The sequence below is a fragment of the Sorex araneus genome, chromosome 1 (assembly GCF_027595985.1).
Source record: "Sorex araneus isolate mSorAra2 chromosome 1, mSorAra2.pri, whole genome shotgun sequence".
NCBI classification, from domain to species: domain Eukaryota; kingdom Metazoa; phylum Chordata; class Mammalia; order Eulipotyphla; family Soricidae; genus Sorex; species Sorex araneus.
In genome coordinates this window covers 238,678,054-238,700,501 of record NC_073302.1, presented here as the reverse complement: position 1 = coordinate 238,700,501, position 22,448 = coordinate 238,678,054, and the positions used below count along the sequence as shown (strand labels likewise).

General features: G+C 43.7%; 1 protein-coding gene across 1 annotated transcript in view; it reads left to right on the top strand.

Moving 5' to 3' along the window:
* The first annotated feature begins 5,229 nt into the window (after window positions 1-5,229).
* Window positions 5,230-22,448, top strand: part of USPL1 (ubiquitin specific peptidase like 1) — a 38,048-nt gene continuing 20,829 nt past the window's right edge. The window contains exons 1-5 of the mRNA XM_055140582.1: window positions 5,230-5,426; window positions 9,258-9,423; window positions 9,924-10,052; window positions 18,044-18,665; window positions 19,793-19,906. Of these exons, the coding sequence (XP_054996557.1) occupies window positions 9,325-9,423; window positions 9,924-10,052; window positions 18,044-18,665; window positions 19,793-19,906 (964 nt within the window). The 5' untranslated portion in view covers window positions 5,230-5,426; window positions 9,258-9,324. The remainder of the gene's footprint in view (window positions 5,427-9,257; window positions 9,424-9,923; window positions 10,053-18,043; window positions 18,666-19,792; window positions 19,907-22,448) is intronic.

Here is a 22,448-nt window from a genome sequence, read left to right as displayed (position 1 = left end):
GTTCAATAGTGTTAAAACTTTGTATTTTGCTCCATGTTGGCATGGCTTATGTTTTTGTTTCTGATGTTATAATGAAAACATGTTGAGCAAAAAAATGGGATGATTGGCTGTTCTTAGAAACAGGTTGCACCTCTATCTATCTACATAATGACAAAATACACTATTTTCAATTTCCTTTTCTGGGGGACGCTTGGGCACACCTGCTGGTACTCAGGACTTACTCCTGGCTCTATGCTCAGGGATAACTCCTGGTGTGCTCAGGGGACCATGTGCAGTGAGAGAACTGAACTGGGCTAGGCCTCATGCAAGGCAAGTGTCTTAAGCTGTTTTTGATCTTCCTAACTCAACTAAATTCACTGAGGGCAAGAACTAGTCTTTTTTATATTTTTGTTTATTTTGGGGCTACACACAGAGGTGTTCTGGCTTACTCCTGGCTCTGTGCTCAGGGCTTACTCCTGGCAAGTTTCGGGGACAATGTGTGCTGCCAGGGATCGAAACTTATCATATGCGTGCAAGGCAAATACCTTATCTGCGGTACTATTCTCAGGCCCCTAAAAAGTCTTTTTTTAAAAAAATTTTATTTTATAAAGTTGTGCACAATATTTGATTACATTTAATATTCGAACACCAATCCTACCACCATTACACCTTCCCACCACCATATTTCCATCCCAAACCCCAAACACTGCCTCTCAAATAGAACCGAAATAATTTATTTTGTATTGTTTGTTATGAATTATCTGCTAAAAATGAGACCAAAAAGGTTTCTTTGAGGAAACTGTGTGAAGATTGTTGTATTTTACCCAGGAGCCATTAAGTTGTTCCATAAGAGATTAGCAACATGCTGTTTAAAGTTGAGCTTGTGTGCTTATATATGTTATATATTACTCCCTAAGATTGGTTATCTTTTCGATCAAGTGTGGTGTGATATTCCTGGTATACTGGTGATGTAAAGTATGAGATGTTGCGCTGCTGTGTGATTCAGGAATAGATTCACTCATGGGTGAGGCTCATCTGAGCATGTGGGTGGCCGTGAGCATGGTGGTGGTGGAATTCTGGAGGTTTTCAGCTGCCAGGGCTGGCTCCTGTGGGGCGGGGAGGGGCCTCACTCACCCCACTCTGTTGCCCTGAATGAAACAACCTGGCGCGGGGTCTGGCAGCATGGCTATGGTGTATCGTTCTGTGGTCTCTTCTGAGAGAATTATACTGAGTCCCTAAAATGTCTTTAAGTGATAGTACAGTGGGTAGGGTTCGATTCCTGGCATCCCAGACGGTCCCCTGAACACTGCCAGGAGTAAATCCTGAGTGCAGAGCCAGGAGTAATCCCTGAGGATCACAGGGGTCACCCAAAAAGCCAAGGGGGAAAAAAATGTCTAGCACAAATGTGCAATCAAAAGATACCAATAGAGCTTCATAGTCCTTAATGAAAACCCATGGGCTGTACCTGTTTTAGAAAGTATTATCAGAAGCCTGAGAAATTGGCTCAAAGGACTGGACTGTAAGCAGGAGCCCCGGTTTAATCCCTGGAGCTACATGGTTTTCCAAGTTGAAAAAAAAAAATCATGTAACACTTCTTAAACCAAGGCAACAGCCATTAACCTATTTATATTTCTTTAGCAAAACTCATGGGATAACTGATACATATAATTTCTCATTCTTTCAGATCAGATTTTGCTATCCAATGGAATTATTTTCAATCTTGAAATATTTTTGGTTTTCAGAACCTTCTATATGTTGGAACTGGAATAAACATAGTGTGAAATAGCTCAGTGGTACAACACTTGCCTTGTACTTAGAAAGCCCTAGATTAAATTTCTGATTCTGTTTCCCCCAAAAGAAAAATGCATAAAACAAAACCAAATTAATGCACAGAGCAAATATTATAGACTGTATTTTTTTCTTCTGGTTTTGGGGCCACACTGGCAGTGCTCAGGGTTTACTCCTGGCTTTGCATTCTGGGATGACTCCTGGAAGTGTTCACAGGAAGGGTCCATGGTGGTGACGCCATATGGAGTGCTGAGACCCGGGTTGGCCATGTGCAAGGCAAGCACCCTACCCTATCTGCTTTACTATCTCTCTGGTTCCAAAGATTGTATTTTCAAAGGCTGCTCCTAGAAAATAAGGTTAGTTACCTCAACTCATCTTTCTGATGAGACCAGAACAAGCAATCATAGTGGGCAGCTTTTATATCTCAGGTTTTGGCCCAAGACTTGTTTTGTGGTTAAGAAATGCCAATGTAGGGGCTGGAAAGATAGTACAATGAGTAAGGGCACTTGCCTTGCTGATCTGGGTTCGATTCCCAGCATCCCAAAGGTTTCCCAAGCACAGCCAGAAGTAATTTCTGAGTGCAGAGCGAGGAGTAATCCCTGAGCATCGCTAGGTGTGGTCCTAAAACAAAATAAATTAAAAAAAAATAAAAATTAAAAAATGAGAGTTAATACAGCAGGTAGGGTGCTTGCTTTGCACACAACCAACCAGTTCCAATCCAGACCCCAGGCATGGCTAGAAATGATCCCTAAGGACAGAGACAGGACTAAGTCCTGAGCACTTCAGGATGTGGCCCCCAAACAAAAACAAACCAAAAGAAAAAAAAAAACAAAAAAAAACCAAAACTCACCTTTGACAGACTTGGGTTTTTGTTTTTTTTTTTCTTTTTGGGTCACACCTGGCTATGCACAGGGGTTACTCCTGGCTCTGCACTCAGGAATTACTCCTGGTGGTGGCAGGGGACCATGTGGGATGCTGAGAATCGAACCAGATTGGCTGCGTGCAAGACAAACGCTGACCAACTGCGCTATTTCTCCAGTCCCAGTTGACAGACTTGACAGACTTGATGACAAGATAATTTTATTCTTCTGCTGTTAGTAGGGGCCACTGCAGAGAGTGCTGGGGGTACTGGGGGTATGAGTGGGGCAGCCCAAGGATCTGCCACTTCAGCCACATCCCTTGCTAAATCACTAAAAAAATGTAAAAAAAAGTCCTAATTGTACATTCATTCCTCTTGTAGCTGTTCATCATGCACTTAATAACTACCATTGCTTATATGTGTTTTTGAATGGAAATAGGGGGATAAAAATATTTGCCCCACATTGCTAAGAAGGGGATGCAGACAGTTCCCATGCAACTGCAAAGTGCACTTTGGGGCTTCACAGCACAGAGAAAGAGGCGCCCCACACACTGCTAAAGGCAGGCAGAAACAACCTACTGCATGTATACAAACTTCTCAGTTTGGGGCTATTTAAAAAAAAAAAACACTTAATTTGAGATTCCATGGTTTACATGACTATCACTATCTGTGTTGCACAGAATTCCAACGCCACACCTAGCCTGTGTAGCCACACTCCTTCCCTAAGGCCCAAAACTCCTTTCAAACACTGCCCACACCCCCAAACTGCGTGGATCAGTTCTCCCCTTGTGTTGCCTTTGGCCCTTTGTTGCTGCCTCGATGTATGTCTTTAAGGAATATTACTGTAATGAAAATGAAAGGGAATGTTGTAGTCAAGCTCTCCTGATAGGCTTCCATACTTGGCTCCCTTTACAAACTCCGCTTTTCAAGGGAAAAAAGCTTGGAGTCAGAACACAGTTCACACTAATATCTCTTCTTTCCATAACCAAACCCCACCCCCATTTTATTACTATTACATACCTTTCTTTTCCTGGCAGGAAATCAAATACGCACTAAAAGACTATAAATTAACTTCGAGGATACCAACATTTTAGTGATATAGTTCGGTCTGGTGATGTTGATGTTTCAATCTTAAAATTTTAACTACAGTTTAAACGAATCAGTTGTTCAGGTTTTAAAGTCAACCTCAGCAAATGTTTATTCAAACAATTGTATTCAAAAAACTGTGTACTCCATTTTTAATGAAGAGCAGGGGTGAATATGAAGACACTTGATTGGGGCTACTAGTTCAAGAAGGAAATATTACTCTCATTTTAATCAAGTCAATCTTTTTATTTTTTTAAAATCTAAGCAGACCTAATAAACACGTGGCAAATGAATAATTTAGTACATTAAAAAAAGGTAGCACTGTAGCCCTGTTATTCATTGATTTGCTCCTGCGGGCACCAGTAATGTGTCCATTGTGAAACATCTTGTTACTGTTTTGGCATATCGTATACGCTATGTGTCGCTTGCCAGGCTCTGCCATATGGGCGGGATACTCTCGGTAGCTTGCCGGGCTCTCGGAGATGGATGGAGGAATCCAACCCGGGTAGGCTACCGCTGTGCTATCGCTCCAGTTCCCGCCCCCCCTCAAAAAAAAAAAAAGGAAGGGGGGGGAAAAAGCCCGTTTCTCAGTGGAGAGAAAAACAAAAACGAACTCCCAGTTAAATTTCCCTGGCCTATTTGTGTTCAGCAGAACTGAAAACGAAAATCCTTACTGAATCATTTCTTGGCATCTCCTCTCCTTTGTCCACCCTATCAAATCACCAGCATTATTCCAGAATAGAATCGTTTGAGACTATTAAAAGACAAATTAAAAAAGAAAAAAAACTAGTCTGAAATTGCCAACGCTGGTAACTTTGTCAAGCAACGGTTACAAGCTGCAAATGCTCGTTCTGGGACACTGAGTCCAAGTGACCCGAGATCACGGAGCGGCCTCGGGGAGCGCACCCCCATCTCCCTTGCCTAGCGGAGCCTCGGGCAGCGGCCACGAGGCCCTGGACCCCCACTCGCCCAGCGCTAGGCTACCCCCCGCGCCCGTGCGTGCTGCGGGAGGGGCCCAAAAACAAACACACATTGGCTCGGGAGGCTGGGAAAACCCTCGGGCCTCCCCAACGGGATTCAGAGCAGCGGTGCTTTGTGAACAGGCGATTCCGCGGGGCGCGGGCGCGAAGATGCCCAGAACACCCTCCCCCGGCCCGGGGACCCCCCAGCTGTGCCCACCCGCCCAGCCCAACCCGGCCCACGCCGGCTCCCGAGTGGGCCCAGGAAGACGCCCGCCTTCTCTCCGGGGCGTAATCCCTCCGCAGCGGGCCGCGCACTAGTTTTAATCACGCCCCCCCCCCCCCCTCTGGCCGCCGGCGTCACCTCCGCCCCGCGAGCGGTTTCCAGCAGCTTCCAGAAACGCCGCCTCCCGACGCCGCCACTCCCTGGGGGCGGGCGCCGCGGCCGTTACTGCGCCTGCGCCAGCCCGGGGCTGGCGGGGGAGGGGCGGGGCGGGGCGCCGGACCGGAAGTGCTCTCGGCTTTGCGGTCCCCGCCGCGGAGTCTCGCCTTTCGGACCCGGCGCGGGGCAGGAAGGGGAACCCTTTGGCCGCGGACTCCAGCCGGAAGCTGCTCTCCCGGCCCAGGCGCCGGTGGGGGAGGAGCGGGCGGCGGGGAACGTGTGTTGAACGTTGCACGCAGGCTGGTGTGTGGCGCTCAAGCTGGAACGGGAGTTCGGGCCGGCCCCGTGCGCGGAAAGCGAGTGCCCCGAGCAGGTAAGGGCGGGAAGGAAGTTCGTTTGCCTCATGTTCCGGCGTCCGGACAGGGGGCGAGGGTCGGGGTGACCTCGAGGGGGGTCTGCGCGCTGAAGTGGGGGAGAGAAGGGGCTGGGACCTGGTCTGGCGGGAAGGGCTGCTGCTCACGGGACGGACGAACTGTTGCGTCTCCGTTTGGGCTCAGAGGTCAGCGCTGAAGAGAAACCAGAGTTCTGTGGTTGCCCAGCGGCCGCTCTCCTAAGTAGCGGGGAGATGGCGCGGGCTCGCGGCATCCCGCGTCTCCTTGGGCTTGCAAGGTTGCAAGGTTGGGGCTCTCTGATTGGGGACGGTTGTGGCGTTGGGGCCTTTGCTACCCACTTACTGCGCCCCAAAGCTCGGCTTCGGAGCTTTTGCTGCCTCACTTTGGACAGTTAGCATGCCAAGTCCCCTTGGTGTCCGAAGGTAAGCTCCTGTCGCAACAGCTATTTGCGGGTTTTTTTTTGCACGTGGGACTGAATGAACCTCACTTTTGTGGCTTTCGCCATTGCCAAGGCCCGACTTCGCCGCCACTGCTGTGCACTGGGTCCCTTCTGGGCTAGCAGTTGAGTTCGAGCTTCTAGGATAGCAGCAGTGGCTCAGATGAATGAATATGGGAACGCAGGAAGAAAGCTCCTGCAGGAGCGGGGCGCGGGGGGTGGGGTGGGGAGAGGAGGTGCAGTACAGTAGAAGGGTAGAAGGGGCTGGCGAGCCTGGTGGGCCTCCCGGTGCAGTGAGTTTTAGGTCTTGGAACTTCCAGCCTTCGGGCCATCAGAGCTCTTTGCACTTACCTGCCCTCAAGCTGTGGACTGATGGTTTGAAGCTGTGAGCGGAGACGGACTTAGAGGCAGCCTTTTCAGCAGCGAGGTGGTGCAGGTGTGGGGTAGAGCGCGGGGGGATTTGAGTTTCCCAAGAACTGTCTGCGGAACTTGGTAACGGAGGCGGGAAGAAGAGGGAAATGAGAGGAGAGAATTACTTCGGTTTTCCTGCTACAATTTTTGCCCGGGAGAATGGAGAGACCGCAGTTTAGCTAAAATTCAGGGGAAGGAACAGGTTCTTTTTAAAGGGAGGAAGAGGATGGGACAGTTAGGGACAAATTGAATTGTAGGACTATGCAAAACAAGGTTTGTGAATTGTATTTTTAAATAAGTGATTTATTTATTTTGCTTTTTGGGTCACACCCGGCGATGCTCGCTTTCAAGGCAAACTCCCTCCTTGTTATCCTATTGTTCCAACCCATGGCAGTTTTTAATAATTCTGTCTTGGTTATTACGGTAATGTTAAAGTTTGTGATACAGATGTCAGAATTACTGCACCCTACCTCCATTTAAGAAATGTTTATGATGAGCAGTGGAAACCGAGCACATGCTCTGCAGCTGCATCACTGGGCTGGGTGTTGGGTTTTTGTTTGTTTTCACAGTGAATTTTGTTTTGGCTTGTTTTTTGGTACTCAAGATTTCTTCCACCAGCCTACCTGCCTTTCCTTTGAAATTTTGGGTAGTAGGATCAGGTGAGCCAATAGGAAGGCTGGCTTTAATTGAGATGAGACGTGCTGGGAAAATTTTCAAGAACTCTTAGGCAGGTGGAAATTTATTTTTGTAGATGGGCCACGCCCAGCCAGTGCTCAGGGCTTACTCCTGCCTCTGCACTCAGGGACATTCCTGGTGGGCCAGGGGTTGAGGATTGGATGTTGACCTCTTGTTGGCCAGGTACAGGCAAATGCCTTCCTTACCTGCTGTTACCGCTTTGTCCCACAGAGGAAATTTTTTTATCAAAAACCATTCAGGACATATGTCCTTCTGATTTTTATTTTGTAGATTATTCTACAAGATTTGTTGCATAGTTTTTTACGTAGTGAATTGGGAGGTCACTGCCTCATAGGCCATGAGTAGCCTATCGTAATTGCATGTAAAATTGCAAGATTCTTTACACTGTAAATGCAGTGTAAAATTGCAGACCATTCTACATCAATTACAGTGTTGAATTCTTAGCCTGACCCCTTTGACAGTAAATGTCTGAACCTAGATCTCCAGGTGTAAAACCTGTGCTTTTAGCTACTCAGGAACCGTGGAAGTGATTCTTTGCTCCAGAGTTCCTTTTTGCAAGGAGATGACAAACAGAGCCAGCCAGCTAGAATTAATTGCCATTGCCTCTGAGCCAATTAAAAATAAAAACAATTAGTTGGGGCTGGAGCGATAGCACAGCGGGTAGGGCATTTGCCTTGTATGCGGCCGACCCAGGTTCGAATCCCAGCATCCCATGTGGTCCCCTGAGCACCGCCAGGGGTAATTCCTGAGTGCATGAGCCAGGAATGACCCCTGTGCATTGCCGGGTGTGACCCAAAAAGCAAAAAATAAAAAAAATTTAAAAATAAAAACAATTAGCTCCAAGCTTATCTTCACATTGTGCTCAGGGGTGATTTTGCATGGGACATTTGACCACTTCTTGGAACACTTTTAGTTGTCACAGTGACCTGTGAATGCTGTTGACATTGAGCCAGGAGGTTTGCAGAGCAGTGCCTGCAAACACTGACCACACCTGGGCTGCAGTGTCCTGCTTTGGTTGCGACACCTGGCTTAGGCCATCAGGAATTGGCAAACAACATGTATGGAGAACTTCCCGGAGAAAGTTTTGAAATTGCTCCTATTTTTTAAAGTAATTAAGTTGTTTTAGTTTCCCAGGAGATGAGTATCATAGAACTAGTGATTCTTAGATTTGAGAAGATTGGAGCTTGAGATCATTTTACAGTGGATAGTTGAGGGTTTCCTCTGCTTAAATATCTGTCACACCTGCTCTTCAAAATGACCTAAATACCAGTCGCAGGATTGGGTTGAATGTGATTTTTTTTCTCTCTCTAAGGGACTTTACTGAGAGCATGTGTAATTTTTACTTAGACAGCATGTATATTTTATTCTGGTACTAGCATTTATAGTAGCTCTGTCCTTGGTCATGCTTCTTGTGGTTTTGGTTACCTGTCTTTGTAGTCCGAACAAATGTGTTATTCGATATTTTGAGGTAGTGGGGATAGAGGGAGGGGAAGCTGAAGAAAGAGGGAGCTAGAGAGAAGGGGGAGGGTAGAGTGCTAGAGAGTGGGCCTGTCCTTGTAAATTTCACTGCAGTGTATTGTCGGGATTCTTTATTACTGGTTCATCTCTTCCTGTGCCTTAATTATCAGTTAAATTCTTAAGTTTATAAGTTTGTGTGCATAGAAAAATGCACAGTATCTATCAGGTTTGGTATAATCAGTGGCTTCACATTCACTGTGCGTCTAGAATGCGTAGCCTCCTTCCCCGGTAAGGACAGCTACTGTACTTGATACAGAGCAGGATCTTCTTTGGCAGCTTTGAAAAAGTAGCCTTACTGTTCACAGTTGATAGTAAATCTTTGGTAGTTGAAAATGATAGTAATAGGGTAGCCTTTTTGCAGGTAGCCCCTGCCAAGTGTTTAAATGAATAGGGCATTTTAAAGGAACTTTTTAGGTGAAATGTTGACATTTTTGTTTCAAGTGGTATATAGGTTTAAAACTAGATCTCCAAAATTCTAGCTAATATAATTTGCTTTAAATAATAGTCACCTCTATTAGAAGTTTTGATAAGATTTTAAGAAATAAATCAACTATGGAAACTGCTCCTGTTGCCTGTCTCTGCTTTTCCTCTCATGGATATGGTAATCTTATAACTTTTTGTTACTGTTTTCAATACTACAATTTCAGAATGTTTAGGATATAAAACTGTGTTTTATATATATGTATAAAGTAGCATAGCTTTCTTAAAGTAAATAGGATTATTTATTGTCTATTGACCTTTTTTTTTTCAGGGTTCATTGAAAAATCCTTAGTGATATTGACATGTTTCAAGTGACATAAATTAGCCAATGACTCGGAATGATGGATTCCCAGAAGATTGGAAATGGTTTGCCTGTGATTGGACCAGGGACTGATATAGGGAAATCTTCACTCCACGTGGTGGGGTATTTGGGAAAAGTTAGTGAACTTATTTTTTGCCTCAGTGCAAAGTTGAGGTCTTTTCCTCCTATATGTGAGACTTAAATTCAATTTTATCAATTAACTTCTAAAAAAACTGTCTTCCACGGAAATCTTGCAGTAATGGCGAAAGAATTGTTTTAATGTGTTTGCTTTGTGCTTTATTGATACGTTAAAAATAGAAGAAATAAGATTTAGGCTTATTCTATACAAATATGAAATACGTGTTTTCCCCCTGGCAGTTGACATTACTTTTTTCTTGCAACTAAAACTGATGCTGTTCTTAACTCCTAAAATTTTACATTTAAAACTGTAGTATCTCTTTGGAATAATAGATATATTGTAAGAGAAATATGTTCATTTCTTTTACTTGTTGTTTAAAATAACTTGCCAGGACACTTTAAAATAGTACCATTTTTTGCTGGTTATTATGTTCTTCCTTTTGGTAATTTGATGCAATCTAGAAATGTCTGTTTTAATCTGTTCCGTTTCTGTTTTAGAGTTATGATTCCGCTAAAGTGCCATCAGATGGGTATTGCCCTGCTTGTCGAGAGAAAGGAAAGTTAAAAGCCTTGAAGACTTACCGAATTAGTTTTCAAGAGTCTATCTTTTTATGTGAGGATCTGCAGGTAAAGTGTTGTTCTTAGAGGTGTAGCCCTTTGTTTTTCTCTTTGAGTGTTTAAATTTGAAATCAATTTTGTTCTTTTTAGACTGATTTTTTTTTTTTATGGACCAGACAGTGATTTTATTTTTAATCTTTTTTTTTTTTTTTTTTTAATGAATCACCATGTGGAAAGTTACAGAGCTTTCAGTCTTAAGTCTCCGTTATACAATGCTCAACACCCATCCCATCACCAGTGCACATGTGCACATTTTCCACCATCAGGAGCCCCAGTGTACCCACCCCCCCACCCCCTGGCCTGTGTAGCTGATAGATTTCACTTTACTTTGATAACCTTCAATATTTCAACAGAAAACTCACTATTATTGTTTGGAGTTTCCCCCAAAGTCAGACCTGTTGAAAAGGAACCATTTGTTAATCTTTTACATTGCTGACAATTAAGAGATATGAGGTTTTGGATTTCTGTGTTTTAGGAACAAAGTCCAGGGAAATTTCTGCCAGAAATTGCATCAATGCAAGCTTTTACTTTCCTTTTGTGGTGCTCATAAACTGGAAAAGCCGAGAGAGAAAAACCCTTCCCTCCTGCCGCCGCATGGGGCAGTGGCTCAGTTCACAGTCTAGAGACATTTCTGCAAGCGGCTGGTGCCCACAGTAGTTGGCCTGTGGGATCATGCTTGTGCAGCAGTGGAAAGGCCACATACGTGTGGCTGCTGCACTTAAATCTCGGTGGAGGGCGGGGCCAGTACCACCCTCATCCCGGGATCTCCCAAGCGTCCCGTTGCTGCCGGCTTTTTGTACCTCCTTTTTGTGCTCATAAAGTGGTGGTCGCCGTGCTGTGCTCAGAAAGGAAGGGCCAAGAGAGAAAAACCCTTCCCTCCCGCAGCCGCATGGGGCAGTGGCTCAGTTTACAGTCTAGAGACATTTCTGCAAGCGGCTGGTGCCCAAAGTAGTTTAGTTGGCCTCTGGGGTCATGCTCGTGCAGCAGTGGAAAGGCCTAGACTGATTTAATGCATAGGTCATCGCTATGTCTAAATTTTCCGTGTGTAATTTAGCATATTTTCCCATGTTTTCCGTGTTGTCTCTCCCTTGTTTCCTGAGGTGGTACATGGTTTACTGCTACTGTCGTTATTGTAAGGGGAAAATGTAGTCATTTCCCAGTTTGTCTTGTGGAAGTACTAATGACAATTGATATGAATTAGTTAATTCTCATTCCTTTGTTTTGTTAACTTTGAGGTGATTAAAAAAAAACATTTAACAGATCTAGTGATCTAATTGATTTATTAAGCTAGATATATTTTGTTATTGATCTTTTGATTTGGCGGTGCTTGGGGGCCCTTCCTGGTTGGTGGTGCTGGTAGTGCTCTGGCCACCTTAACCCAGACCTCCTGTGTGCAGAGCCTGTGTCCCCTGCCCCTTGTGCTAGCTCTGGGGCCTCTGATCTAGGTGGGGTTTTGGGTTTGTTTGGGGTTCACACCTGGTGCTGCTTAGGGGTTATTCACAAGAATTGCTCCTGGTAGTGCTCTGGGACTGTATGGGATGCCAGAGATCAAACCCAGGTCAGCAGAGTGGAAGGCAAACACTTTACCTGCTGTGCTATCTCCTGCCCAGGTTGTTTTGTTTTTTTGGGGGGCCGTACCTGATGATGCTCAGAGATTTCTTCTGGTTCTGTGCTCAGGAATCACTCTTGGCAATGCTCAGGGGATCATATGGGATGGCCCCAGTCAGTAGCATACAGGCAAGCACTTGACCCACTGACCTCATTGCCCTAGGTTAGGTTTTTAACTCTTACCCTGAATGAGCAGACTTCATTTTGGGTGTTTTTTTCTGTTTATAACAGGACTTGCTGGAAAAGCTGCTAATATCTGTTGTTAGTATTAAGGGTATAGATGTAGTTAAGGCTCCAGTTATCCTATAGAATTAAAATAATAGCTAATAAAATAATTGACGCAACTTTTATGTGGAAGCTTGGTAAACACCATAATATTCTGCTGTGCCTTTTTTATCTGGGTCCAGCCAAGCTTCGACATCTGTTGTCTGGCTCTGTGGTGTAAACAGTTGGATTTATGCATTTAGTATTCGGTGGAGAGTTTTGAGATTTGAAATAAACACATGGAGCCATGAGTCCCTCCTAAGTTCATGTTTCTGTAGGAAGTATGGAGACAGACCCAAGAACTGCAGTCTGGGACACTCGTGTGGTAAAGCGTTGGGGAGAGGAAATGAGGTGGTAGAGGGGGAAGAGTCGAGCCAGGAGTGAGAGTCTTTTGTCCTAGGAGCTAAGTGGAAACATGTAACAGAAGAAGCAGCGGTTTACATGGCTCAGCTTCCAGTAGTGTGTTGTGGAATTCCTGGGAGATCTTGAATATGGCATAATTTTGGCAAAGTAGTAGTTGGTAAACACTGGATTGGACAGGATGATAGAAAGTGTGAGTGGAGTAACTAAGTATGACTCTAAAGTGGGATGTGAAGTGGAAAGGGCTTTACTTTATTTTAAATAGGGAAGGGCTGGGGAAAAATAACATCTAGTTTCTATTCTGACTGTATCCACTAAAGGTAGGAAGAAGAAAGTCAGAATTGCAGGAGGGACAGTTGTAGAGGCAGTATAGTGGGAAGGCACTTGCTTTGCGTGCAGCTGACCGGGGATCAATTCCCATTACTCTGTGGTCTCCTGAGAGCCCACTGGGAGTGATTCCTGATCTTAGAGCTAGGAGTAAGCCCTGAGCACAGCCCCAGAACAAGTAGATTTGCTGGAGAGATGTCCTTGAAGCAGAGGCAAGAGAGACTTTCGTTTGAGGAAAGCTTGATTTTAGGGGATGAAAGTTGGTCTGTTGTAGACCATTACTGTACAGTTTACTGATTAATTCAAGGTAAAGTTGTAGAATTATGAACATTAGAGAAAAATTGAGTCATGCTAATTCAAAGGGGTAAGTGTCCCCATAGAGTTTCGTCACTGTCCTCCCGTTGCTCATCGATTTGCTCAAGCGGGCACCAGTAATGTCTACATTGTGAGACTTGTTACTGTTTTTGGCATATCGAATACACCACAGGTAGCTTGCCAGGCTCTGCTGTGTAGGCGAGATACTCTTGGTACCTTGCCAGGCTCTCCGAGAGGGGTGGAGGAATCGAACCCTTGTTGGCTGCGTGCAAGGCAAATGCCCTACCGCTGTGCTATCACTCAAGCCCCAGTTTAGTTTACTAAACTAGTGTTTAGTAAATTTCTTTAATCAAGGACAACTAGAATGGAGATGGTTTTCGCCCCAAGGCATAGATTTCAGGTGTTATGGTTAGACAGGTGATTAATTTCAGATTTTGAAGCACTGTTTTAGGGATGGAAAATACATATTACTAAAAATTTTAAAGTATTTTGAAGTATATACTTTGCGAATAAAAAGAAAATTTGCATATTAATGATTTAATTTTTAGAAAATATTCTAATCTTAAGAATCCATAAGTACAGGTGAAATATCTACAAGTGAAACTTTTTTGTAACATAGCTACAGTCAGCTATGTTGTATATAGCTACATTTATACTATAGCAATAGAATAAGTAAATACAGCACACTAAATCTTGCACAAAGCCCATCTGGCCTTAGAGCTAAGCTTTACTGGTACCTTTGGCACTTCTGAATCAAATGATTCAAGTTAACTATTATAAAAATTGTAGTCCACTGACATTGTGTTTTCAGCGATGAATTACAAAGAATCATGTGATGCGCCCCCTTCTTTAATCATCTTTTTACACTGACATGCCTCCTGAGGGCTGGAGGGTGTGCTTGCTTTGCATGCAGAGGTCTGGGTTCAGTCCTCAGTGCTGCATGGTCCGTAGGACTGCCAGGAGCAACCCCCAACCACTGAGCCATAATCCCAGCCCAGAGAGTCGTTTTGTTTACTTTTTGTGTGAGAACCCAGGTCCTCATAGAGGAACTCACCAATGTGTTGTTACATCTCCTGCCCCCAACACTAATTGTTGGACTCTGGTTCAAAGTGTTTAATAAAGAGGGTTGAGGCAATAGGACAGCTGTGGTACACTTGCCTTGCATGGGGCAGACCCCAGTTCGTTTCCTGGCATCCTATACGGTCTCCTGAGCTTGCCGGGAGTAATTCCTAAGTGCAGAGGCAGAAGTCAGCCTGAGCACCACCAGGTATGACCCCAAAGCAGAAACCGAAAAACCAAAATGAATAATGAAACTGTAGTTTATGTATTTCCAAGCAGAAACCGAAAAACCAAAATGAATAATGAAACTGTAGTTTATGTATTTCCAAGCACTTAAGAGATTTGGTCTTCCCTGGGGTGAGGGTGCTTGGGCATCAAACCCAGGGTCTCCTATGTCCAGAACGGATATTCCTGGGTTCCCTGCCAGAATTCCCTGTCTGGGACCCCAGACCCCTCTGAGAGTTTCAGTTAAAATTGTTTTTATAATTTCTCAGTCTTGAAATTTTTATGATTTTGAATTTTTATACTTTTTATAATTTTGAAAATTTTTGAAATTTTTATAATTTTGAAATGTTATAATTTCTCAGTCTCAGATTTGAACAATAGGTTTGGGGGAGGGAGCCTCACCTGGCAGTCCTCAGGGAACCGTGCAGTGCAACAGATGAAACTAACACTCCCTCAGGTGCCCCCGTTTGAACCTGGAGCACCTCATTTTTTAGTGGTTTAGTCAGTTCTTTGTTCCCCTTTCCCTTTGCTTTTTGTTGCTGCTGTTAGAAAGCCCACTTGGGTTGCGGTGCTCTCCGGGTCACTGGCTGGGATGCTGGAGTACGTGTGATTGTTCAGGGGTGATGGAGAATGCATGTGGTCCAGGGCCCAGCTGCTCATGCTGCAGCATTGCCTGAACCATGCTCGGGGCACGGGCAGCAGCTGGGATCAAACTGGCAACCTTGCACTTTCAGGGCAGGCATTTTCAGCCTGAATTGGCTCCATTTCATCCTTTTTGGTTTGTCTTAATGAAAATTTTCATGAAAAGGTTTGTAGACAATAGTGTCATCAAAGAAAATACTTTCCTGACTTTCTTCATTTTGTAAAGAGAATATTTTAATAATTTGTTTTTGATCGTACCATACCTATGTTTATCCATATATAAGATACTGTGATATGTTTTCTTATTCCTTACTTGACGGAATGTGATTATTAAGGGTGCTCTAAAAACTAGTGGTAGATTATTTGGAGAGTCAGGGAGCACACACTTGGCAGTGCTCAGGATTTACTTCTGGCTCTGCACTTAGGAAACTCCAGGCTCTGCTCAGGGAACAGTATGGGATGTTGGGGGGTCTAACCCAGGTTGGCAACATGTGAGGCTAGCGCCCTACTCCCTGCACTAGCGCTCCGGTCCCTTGTGTTAGATTTTTCCCACACAGCATTATATTTTTAAGTTCTCCTAGTTCGTTGGTCTAGAGACCAAAAAAAATTAACTCTTTGTTGTATCAGTGCTTTGTCTCTTTGGGAAGACTGGCTAAGAGATTCCATTTTAGTTAATATGTGTTCACTGAAACTAAAATGGAAACTTTAAAGTCAGGTATAAAAAGATAAAAAAACTAAAAGAAAAAAATTAAAAAAAAAACAACTGAAAGCAGGGCTCAGGGCAAAGGTTGAGAAGGCAGGGACACATGTGCTTGGTATCAGAAGTCCCGAGTCCTCCCCAGTATGCCTGGCCTGAGCGCCTCCAGTTATGGCCCCAGTGGGTGTCTGCCTCTGCGCCAGACTTTGACAATTCAGCCCACATAGCCCAGCAGATCTGAAAGCATTCATTTGCATATGGGGATCGTCAGGGCGAAGGCATTATAGTTTAGGCTGGCTTGGACAGGCTTGCGGAAGGCAGGCGAAGGGCACGTGCCCCTAGTCAGGGAAACCTCTGCCAGGAGTTTGCAGTTCTAGAGATGGAACCTGGGTCAACTGTGTTTGCGCCTGTACTACTGTTCTAAATTTTAATTGCAGAAAAATAATGAAAGTGTGCTTTCTTTACCATTTTTATGTTTCCCCAATTAAAGATGCTAGCTATATTTATTTCCAGTGTTGAATAAGAGTCCTAGAACATTTTTATCTTTCGAAACTGAACTTTTTTACCTTTAACCAACCTTCCTTTGTGCTTCCACACCCAGCCCCTAACAACCCAGGATCTACTTCTGTCTGTAGACGTGAGGACCATAATGCCTCATATAAAAGAGATTACAGGGTATCTTTTTAATAGGGTCTTTGAATTTAATGTTAATGCGCTCTCCTCAAGCTCTCCATATTTTTGCATGGAACAGGGTTTCCTCTCATTTCTGAATGACATTGTGCTGACATTTTCTTACCCATTCATCATCCCAGTTAAATGGATAGGCCCAGACTTTTATAAAAAGACAGGAGATTGCCGTTGAATAACTGGGATTTAGTGCTTTGGTTCATACAACGTGTAGCAGTCTGCCACACTATATAGGTGACATTACATTTTCAATGAGGATAGGTGGTGTGTAGATTTTTTGTCAAATATTTCACTCATTTTCACATAAGACAAATTTATTGAAACTGTGTTATTGCACCTGAGATTTGATTAAGTCATTAAAATTGAGTCATTTTGACTCTTGGATGCAGTAAGAATATAAAGTTAGTATATCCTCAGATTAATATTCTAATTTCAAAACTTGGTAATATTGAAATTATTCCATACATCTTGGTTTTGAGTGAACCATATGGTGCTGGAGATTGTACATAATTTTATACCTAATTTTATGACTTAGAAATTGAAAGTGCACGCAAAACATGCATTCTAGCCTTTTGAGCCATCTCTTTGACCCTGTAAAATTCCAAAAGACTTGCCTAATGTATTTGCCTAGCATGGGTGTGACTCTGGTTTAAACCCAGGCACTGCCTATAGTCTCCTGAGCCCCTCCAAGAATGATTCCTGAGCAGAGTCGGCTGCCAGTTGTGATCCCTCACACCTTTCACCCCCTCCAACCCCCCCAAAAAAGGTGTTGGTTTTTTTTCTTCTATTTTGGGGAAGGCGCTAAATCTCCCAGCCAGTGGTTGGGGTGCCCGAGGTTGCTTTAGTGATCCTCAGCCAGTCAGGCTCGATGGGTCAGTGCTAGGCCCGAGTGATGTGATACTGCTTGTGCCCTGCACGGCCAGGGATCACCAGTGCCAGCTTCTAGGTGTTGGTGACCACATGATAGCGGGCCTGTGCATGGAGGGCATGGGCCCTGAAGCCTACACCACCTTCCTGGCCCAAATTTGTTTTGAGGCCATACCCAGCAATGCTCAGGGATTACTTTTGACTGTGCACTCAGGAATCCTGGTGATTCATGGGGACCATGTGGGATGTTGGGGATCAAACCTGAGTCAGCCACCTGCAAGACAAGTGCCTCCCAGCTCTGGCTGCTGGCCCTGATTTTTAATGTTACCTTAGTTCTTTTATTTCCCCCCAACTCAGTTTAACCTCTACTCTGTTGCATTCTTTAGACTGAGGATGTAGCTTAGTGCAGGATCATGTCCCTTGCTTGGCTGAGGTCCTGGGGTCAGTCCCTAGGACTGGGGGGAAAACCTCTCCAAAAAAAATCTTAAAGATTTAAATCTGCTCAACATTTGGTATTTTATTAAAGAAAAAATACGTATTTTCCTTCTTAACTTTTCCCTAGTATAATTCAAATTAGTACAATTTCATTTATTTATTTATTTATTTATTTATTTATTGCTTTTTTTGGGTCACACCCGGCGATGCACAGGGGTTATTCCTGGCTCTGCACTCAGGAGTTACCCATATGGGATGCTGGGAATCGAACCTGGGTCAGCCGAGTGCAAGGCAAACGCCCTACCCGCTGTGCTATCACTCCAGCCCAAATTAGTACAATTCTTTTGGCCCCCCATTTTTTTAATTGTTTATTCCCAGTTCATTCAAATTTAGATCGATAATGTTAATGCCCTTTCACATCAAGTGGTGCTAAAATTTTATACATAATTTTATGACTTAGAAATTGTAAAATCAAACTTGAGCTCGTAGTTTTTATCATCTTTTATTTTTCTAGTGCATCTACCCTTTGGGCTTTAAATCGCTTCAGAACTTAATTTCTCCTGATTTGGATGATTGTTACACTCCAAATAAGCCTCAAAAAAGGAAGGTCTTGGAAACCAACTGTCAAGATTCACTTCTTTCCGCAAATTCCAAAAAGACAAAAAAACAAACTGATGATGAACACGCTTTGAAGGACGTACGTAGTGGAGAAGTATACGCTAGAGCCTCACCAAATTTACAACCCCATCCTCAGCAGAACTCCTTTGAGAAGACCAATAAGGAGCAGACTGAGATTTTGGAAGCTGATCTTGTTGAGGTGGCCGTGGACGGGGCCCCGCCCAGGGTCAGTGTCTCTGGACCTGGAGAGACATCCCCTCAGAATGAAGGCTGTGCATCGCAGCCAGAACCATCATCAGAGGGCACTGTGGTGGCCCAGACTTCATATGTGCAGTGGGAAAATGCTTACGCTCTCTGTTGGTTAGACTGCATACTCTCAGCATTGGTGCATCTGCAAGTGCTCAAAAATAAAGTGCTAGACTTGTGTGCCCAGGAGGAATCTATGTTCCGGAGGTTGTTTACAAAATTCAGAGAAGCCAATACTCTGCTGCACAGCTCTCACCTCGACCCGGCTACAGGTAGGTGCTGATGTTTGATTGTCCTCTAGGCTAGGGTCATGTTAAATCTCCTCTCAAAGCATGTTAGAAAGATGAATATCATTTATAGCTTGTGTTTTAAATCAGAACCTGGGACTAAACACTCAGGGATAATGTTCGGGTGCTTGAGAACACTAGTTGCATCAACATTTTCCCAATGCAAGTGTAGAGAGCAGATGCTCTGGTTATGTCTCAGCTGCCTGTGCCTCAGTGGCTTTCATGTTGCTTACCAAGGTCAGCTTTAAGGGTTTTAGTTTCTGTAACGAAGAATACAGAAGTAACTACGAGTCAACAAAGATGTTTATTGTGGTAGTATTAATACTGGAGCGGGGGAGGCGGTTGGGGAGTGAGTGATTCAGTAAACTGGTTCAGTTGAATGTCGCTAGGAGCCTGGAGTTGTTTCTGCTTGGGGGGTCTTTTTCAGCTCTGTGCCAAGCTTGTTCTGGGTCTGCTTTCAGGGACCATATAGTGGTCGGGATTGAACTGGGGTTGGCCACATGCAAAGCAAGCACCTTACCCCTTCTCTCTACCCCAAGCCTAATGTTTCTAATGAAGCACATGTCATATGAAAGCCTCCTTAAAAAATGACAGGAGGAAACAACATTTATAAATATAAATATAAATTAAAATATTAACAAATAATTACAGCCTTGTTAAGGCTTGTAAACAGATTCATCAGCTCCTGTGTTCTACCCAAGTTCAATAGTAATGTATTTCCAAGTGAAATTACATTAGTTGGTGTCGCAAACATGTCAGAATCACGTGTTCTAAGAGAAAACATCAGCTGTTTGAGAAATGGCATCTAAGAAAGCTTTGCTCGTTTCCTAATCCTGTGGTTATTTGAATGAAAAAGGCTTTCACTAAGATTTTATCCTGGAAGAAGGAAGTTCCCAATGTAAACTCATATCAAGGGAATATATGGTGTGCCACAGAGATAGGAGGAAGAGTGAATAAAATGTTGTGTTCTTTAATTTTCTTTGCAAAATTTTGCTAATTAACTCTGATAAGAATTACTGACTGGTGAACTTTCATACTCAGTAATGTCTTTATTTTTCTTTGAAAAACAGATTTTGGTGAGAAATTGACAATGTTCTATATTTTAATTTTAGATGGAGAGGGCAAAAAGCTCAATTCAGAAGTATTTAGAAAGATAGAGACCTCTTTAAATGAAATCAGAGATGACATTTTTACTAGACTACAGCCTCAGCTTAGGTGCACATTAGGTAAGTAATTTGTGTGATTTAATTATATTGCTCATTTCCCATAAATCCTTGCAGCATAAGAAATACCGTACTGTCTTTTTACTTTGGTGAGATTCTTGAGAGAGAGAATCTGGATCATTTGAGTTTGCAATCTTCCACTGGTTGTCACTCATTTGTGCTCAGTTTTTCTGTATCGATATGCAAGCTGTGTTTTATACCCTGGAAAGTGAGTACAGATCTCAGGACCCTGTGACCGTGCTTGTGGGGGTTTATGCTTCCTTAATGTGTCTCCCTCTAGACCTAGTTACCCAGGATTTTCAGCCTTGACTGTATTCTAAAAAGTGCCCAAGGGATTTCAAAGTAAGAACTACTATTAAGGGTTCAGTAAATGAGAATCTCAGGAATGGGAGTTAGGCCTTAATAGCTTTTTTTTTCCCCCTCCTGTTTTGTTTCTGTTTGGAGGCCACACCTGGCAGTGCTCAGGGCTTACTCCTGGCTCTGTGCTCCAGGACAATTCCTGGTATAGCCCTGGACCATATGGGGTGCCAGTGATCAAACCTGGGTCAGCTGCATACAAGGCCAGTGCCTTACCTGCTATACTCACTTCAGTCCCTGGAACAAATTCTTAATCTCGTCAGCTCATAGGCAGTGGGCTTCTGGGAGCAGCATGGAAAACAGAATCTTCAGTCTTCCCAGATATTTTGTCATTGTAGAAGGGTGCCAGTAGGTTTTGTTTTTGGAGTGAGGGGCTTTTTCTTCTTTATTCTTACATTAATATGATGTTGTAGTAGCAGGATTCCCCTGTTAGTAAATTACCCATGGGACCCTCTGAGTGGTATTTATTTCACCAGGCCCTAGATACTCTACTCATAGGCAGTGTCTTTTGTGTATCACACACTTTGTCCCACAGTTTGATCCCGTTGTCAGTTTTCAGATGAACTCCAAATATAAATTTACTCTTTTTTGGGGGGGGTGGTCACACCTGGCGATGCACAGGGGTTACTCCTGGTTGTTGCACTCAGGAATTACTCCTGGCGGTGCTTGGGGGACATATGGGATGCTGGGAATTGAACTCGGGTCGGCTGCGTGCAAGGCAAACACCCTATCCTCTGTGCTATCGCTCCAGCCCCAAATTTACTCTTTTCTTGAGGAGTAAAAATCTATATTCTGATTTTCCATATGCCAGATCTTTGACATTGACTTCTAAAACTCTAAAGGGCTGTTAGAATTCTTTTTTTTTTCTTTTTGGGTCACACCCGGTGATGCTCAGGGGTTACTCCTGGCGCATGCACTTAGGAATTACTCCTGGCAGTGCCTGGGGGACCATATAGAGTGCCGGGGATCGAACCTGGGTTGGCCGTGTGCAAGGCAAACGCCCTACCCGCTGTGCTATTGCTCTGGCCCCAAGGACTGTTAGAATTCTTAATTGGGTGGCAGGGTATCAGATAGAATGTATATTCTTCTTTTTTTTTTTTTTTACCCCTGTTTCAGATATGATGGTTAACCATTACCACACTTAATTTTTTTATTTTTTTTACTTTGTATTTATTGCTTTATTTAAACTTTGCATTTCCATTAGGTATATAAATTTTGTTGCACATCACAGATACAGGCAGGTTTTTTTTTAATTTTTATTGTTTTTTATTTTATTGAATCACCATGTGGAAAGTGACAAAGTTCTCAGGCTTATGTCTCAGTTATACAATATTAAAACACCCGTCCCTTCACCAGTGCCCATATTCCACCACCAAAAACCCCAGTATACCTCTCGCCCCCCCAACTGCGTTACTGATGAATTTCACTTCATTTTCTCTGGACCTTGATTACATTCCATATTTCAACACAAAACTCACTATTGTTGGAGTTTCCCCCCAAGAAAGACAGCCCTACTACCAAGGAAGCATTTGATAAATAGTTTTTCCATTGCTTAGAATGAAGAGATATGTAGTCCCACTGCTCCAAGTACATAACTCTTTTTTTATTCTTTTCCTTTTTTTTTTTTTCTCTTCCCCCTTCCTGCGCCTCACAATATGGTGGACGCCACTCTGTGTTTCTCCTTTAAAATGGGAAACAACCGGGAAAGAGGGATATTTCCTCTTCTCGGCCGGCGTGGGCTATGGTTTAGTTCAGTCTAGAGAAATGGCTGCTACTTTGATTACTTTCAATATTTCAACAAAAAACTCACTATTGTTGTTTGGAGTTTCCCCCCAAAGTCAGACCTGCTAAAAAGGAATCGTTTCACATTGCTGACAATTAAGAGATGTTAAGTCACGCGGCCACTGCAGTTTTGGAATTCTGTATAAAGTCCACGGAAAATTCTGCCAGAAATTGCATAGCCCAGCTCACAGTCCCAGTGCATTGCTGTAAGAAGCCACTCTGGGTGCCAAAATGGGTTAGAAGACCTCTGGAATCAAAGTCTTTAGGAGCAGAGGGTCCGTTTCACGCTCAACAGCTCCGGATTTATCTGGGCCGAGGGCGTGCCAGTAACGCCCACTTCCCATGATTGCCTGTGAGCCACAAACTGCAAAAACCGTATACCTCTGGGTTAGGAGTCTTAGAAGGT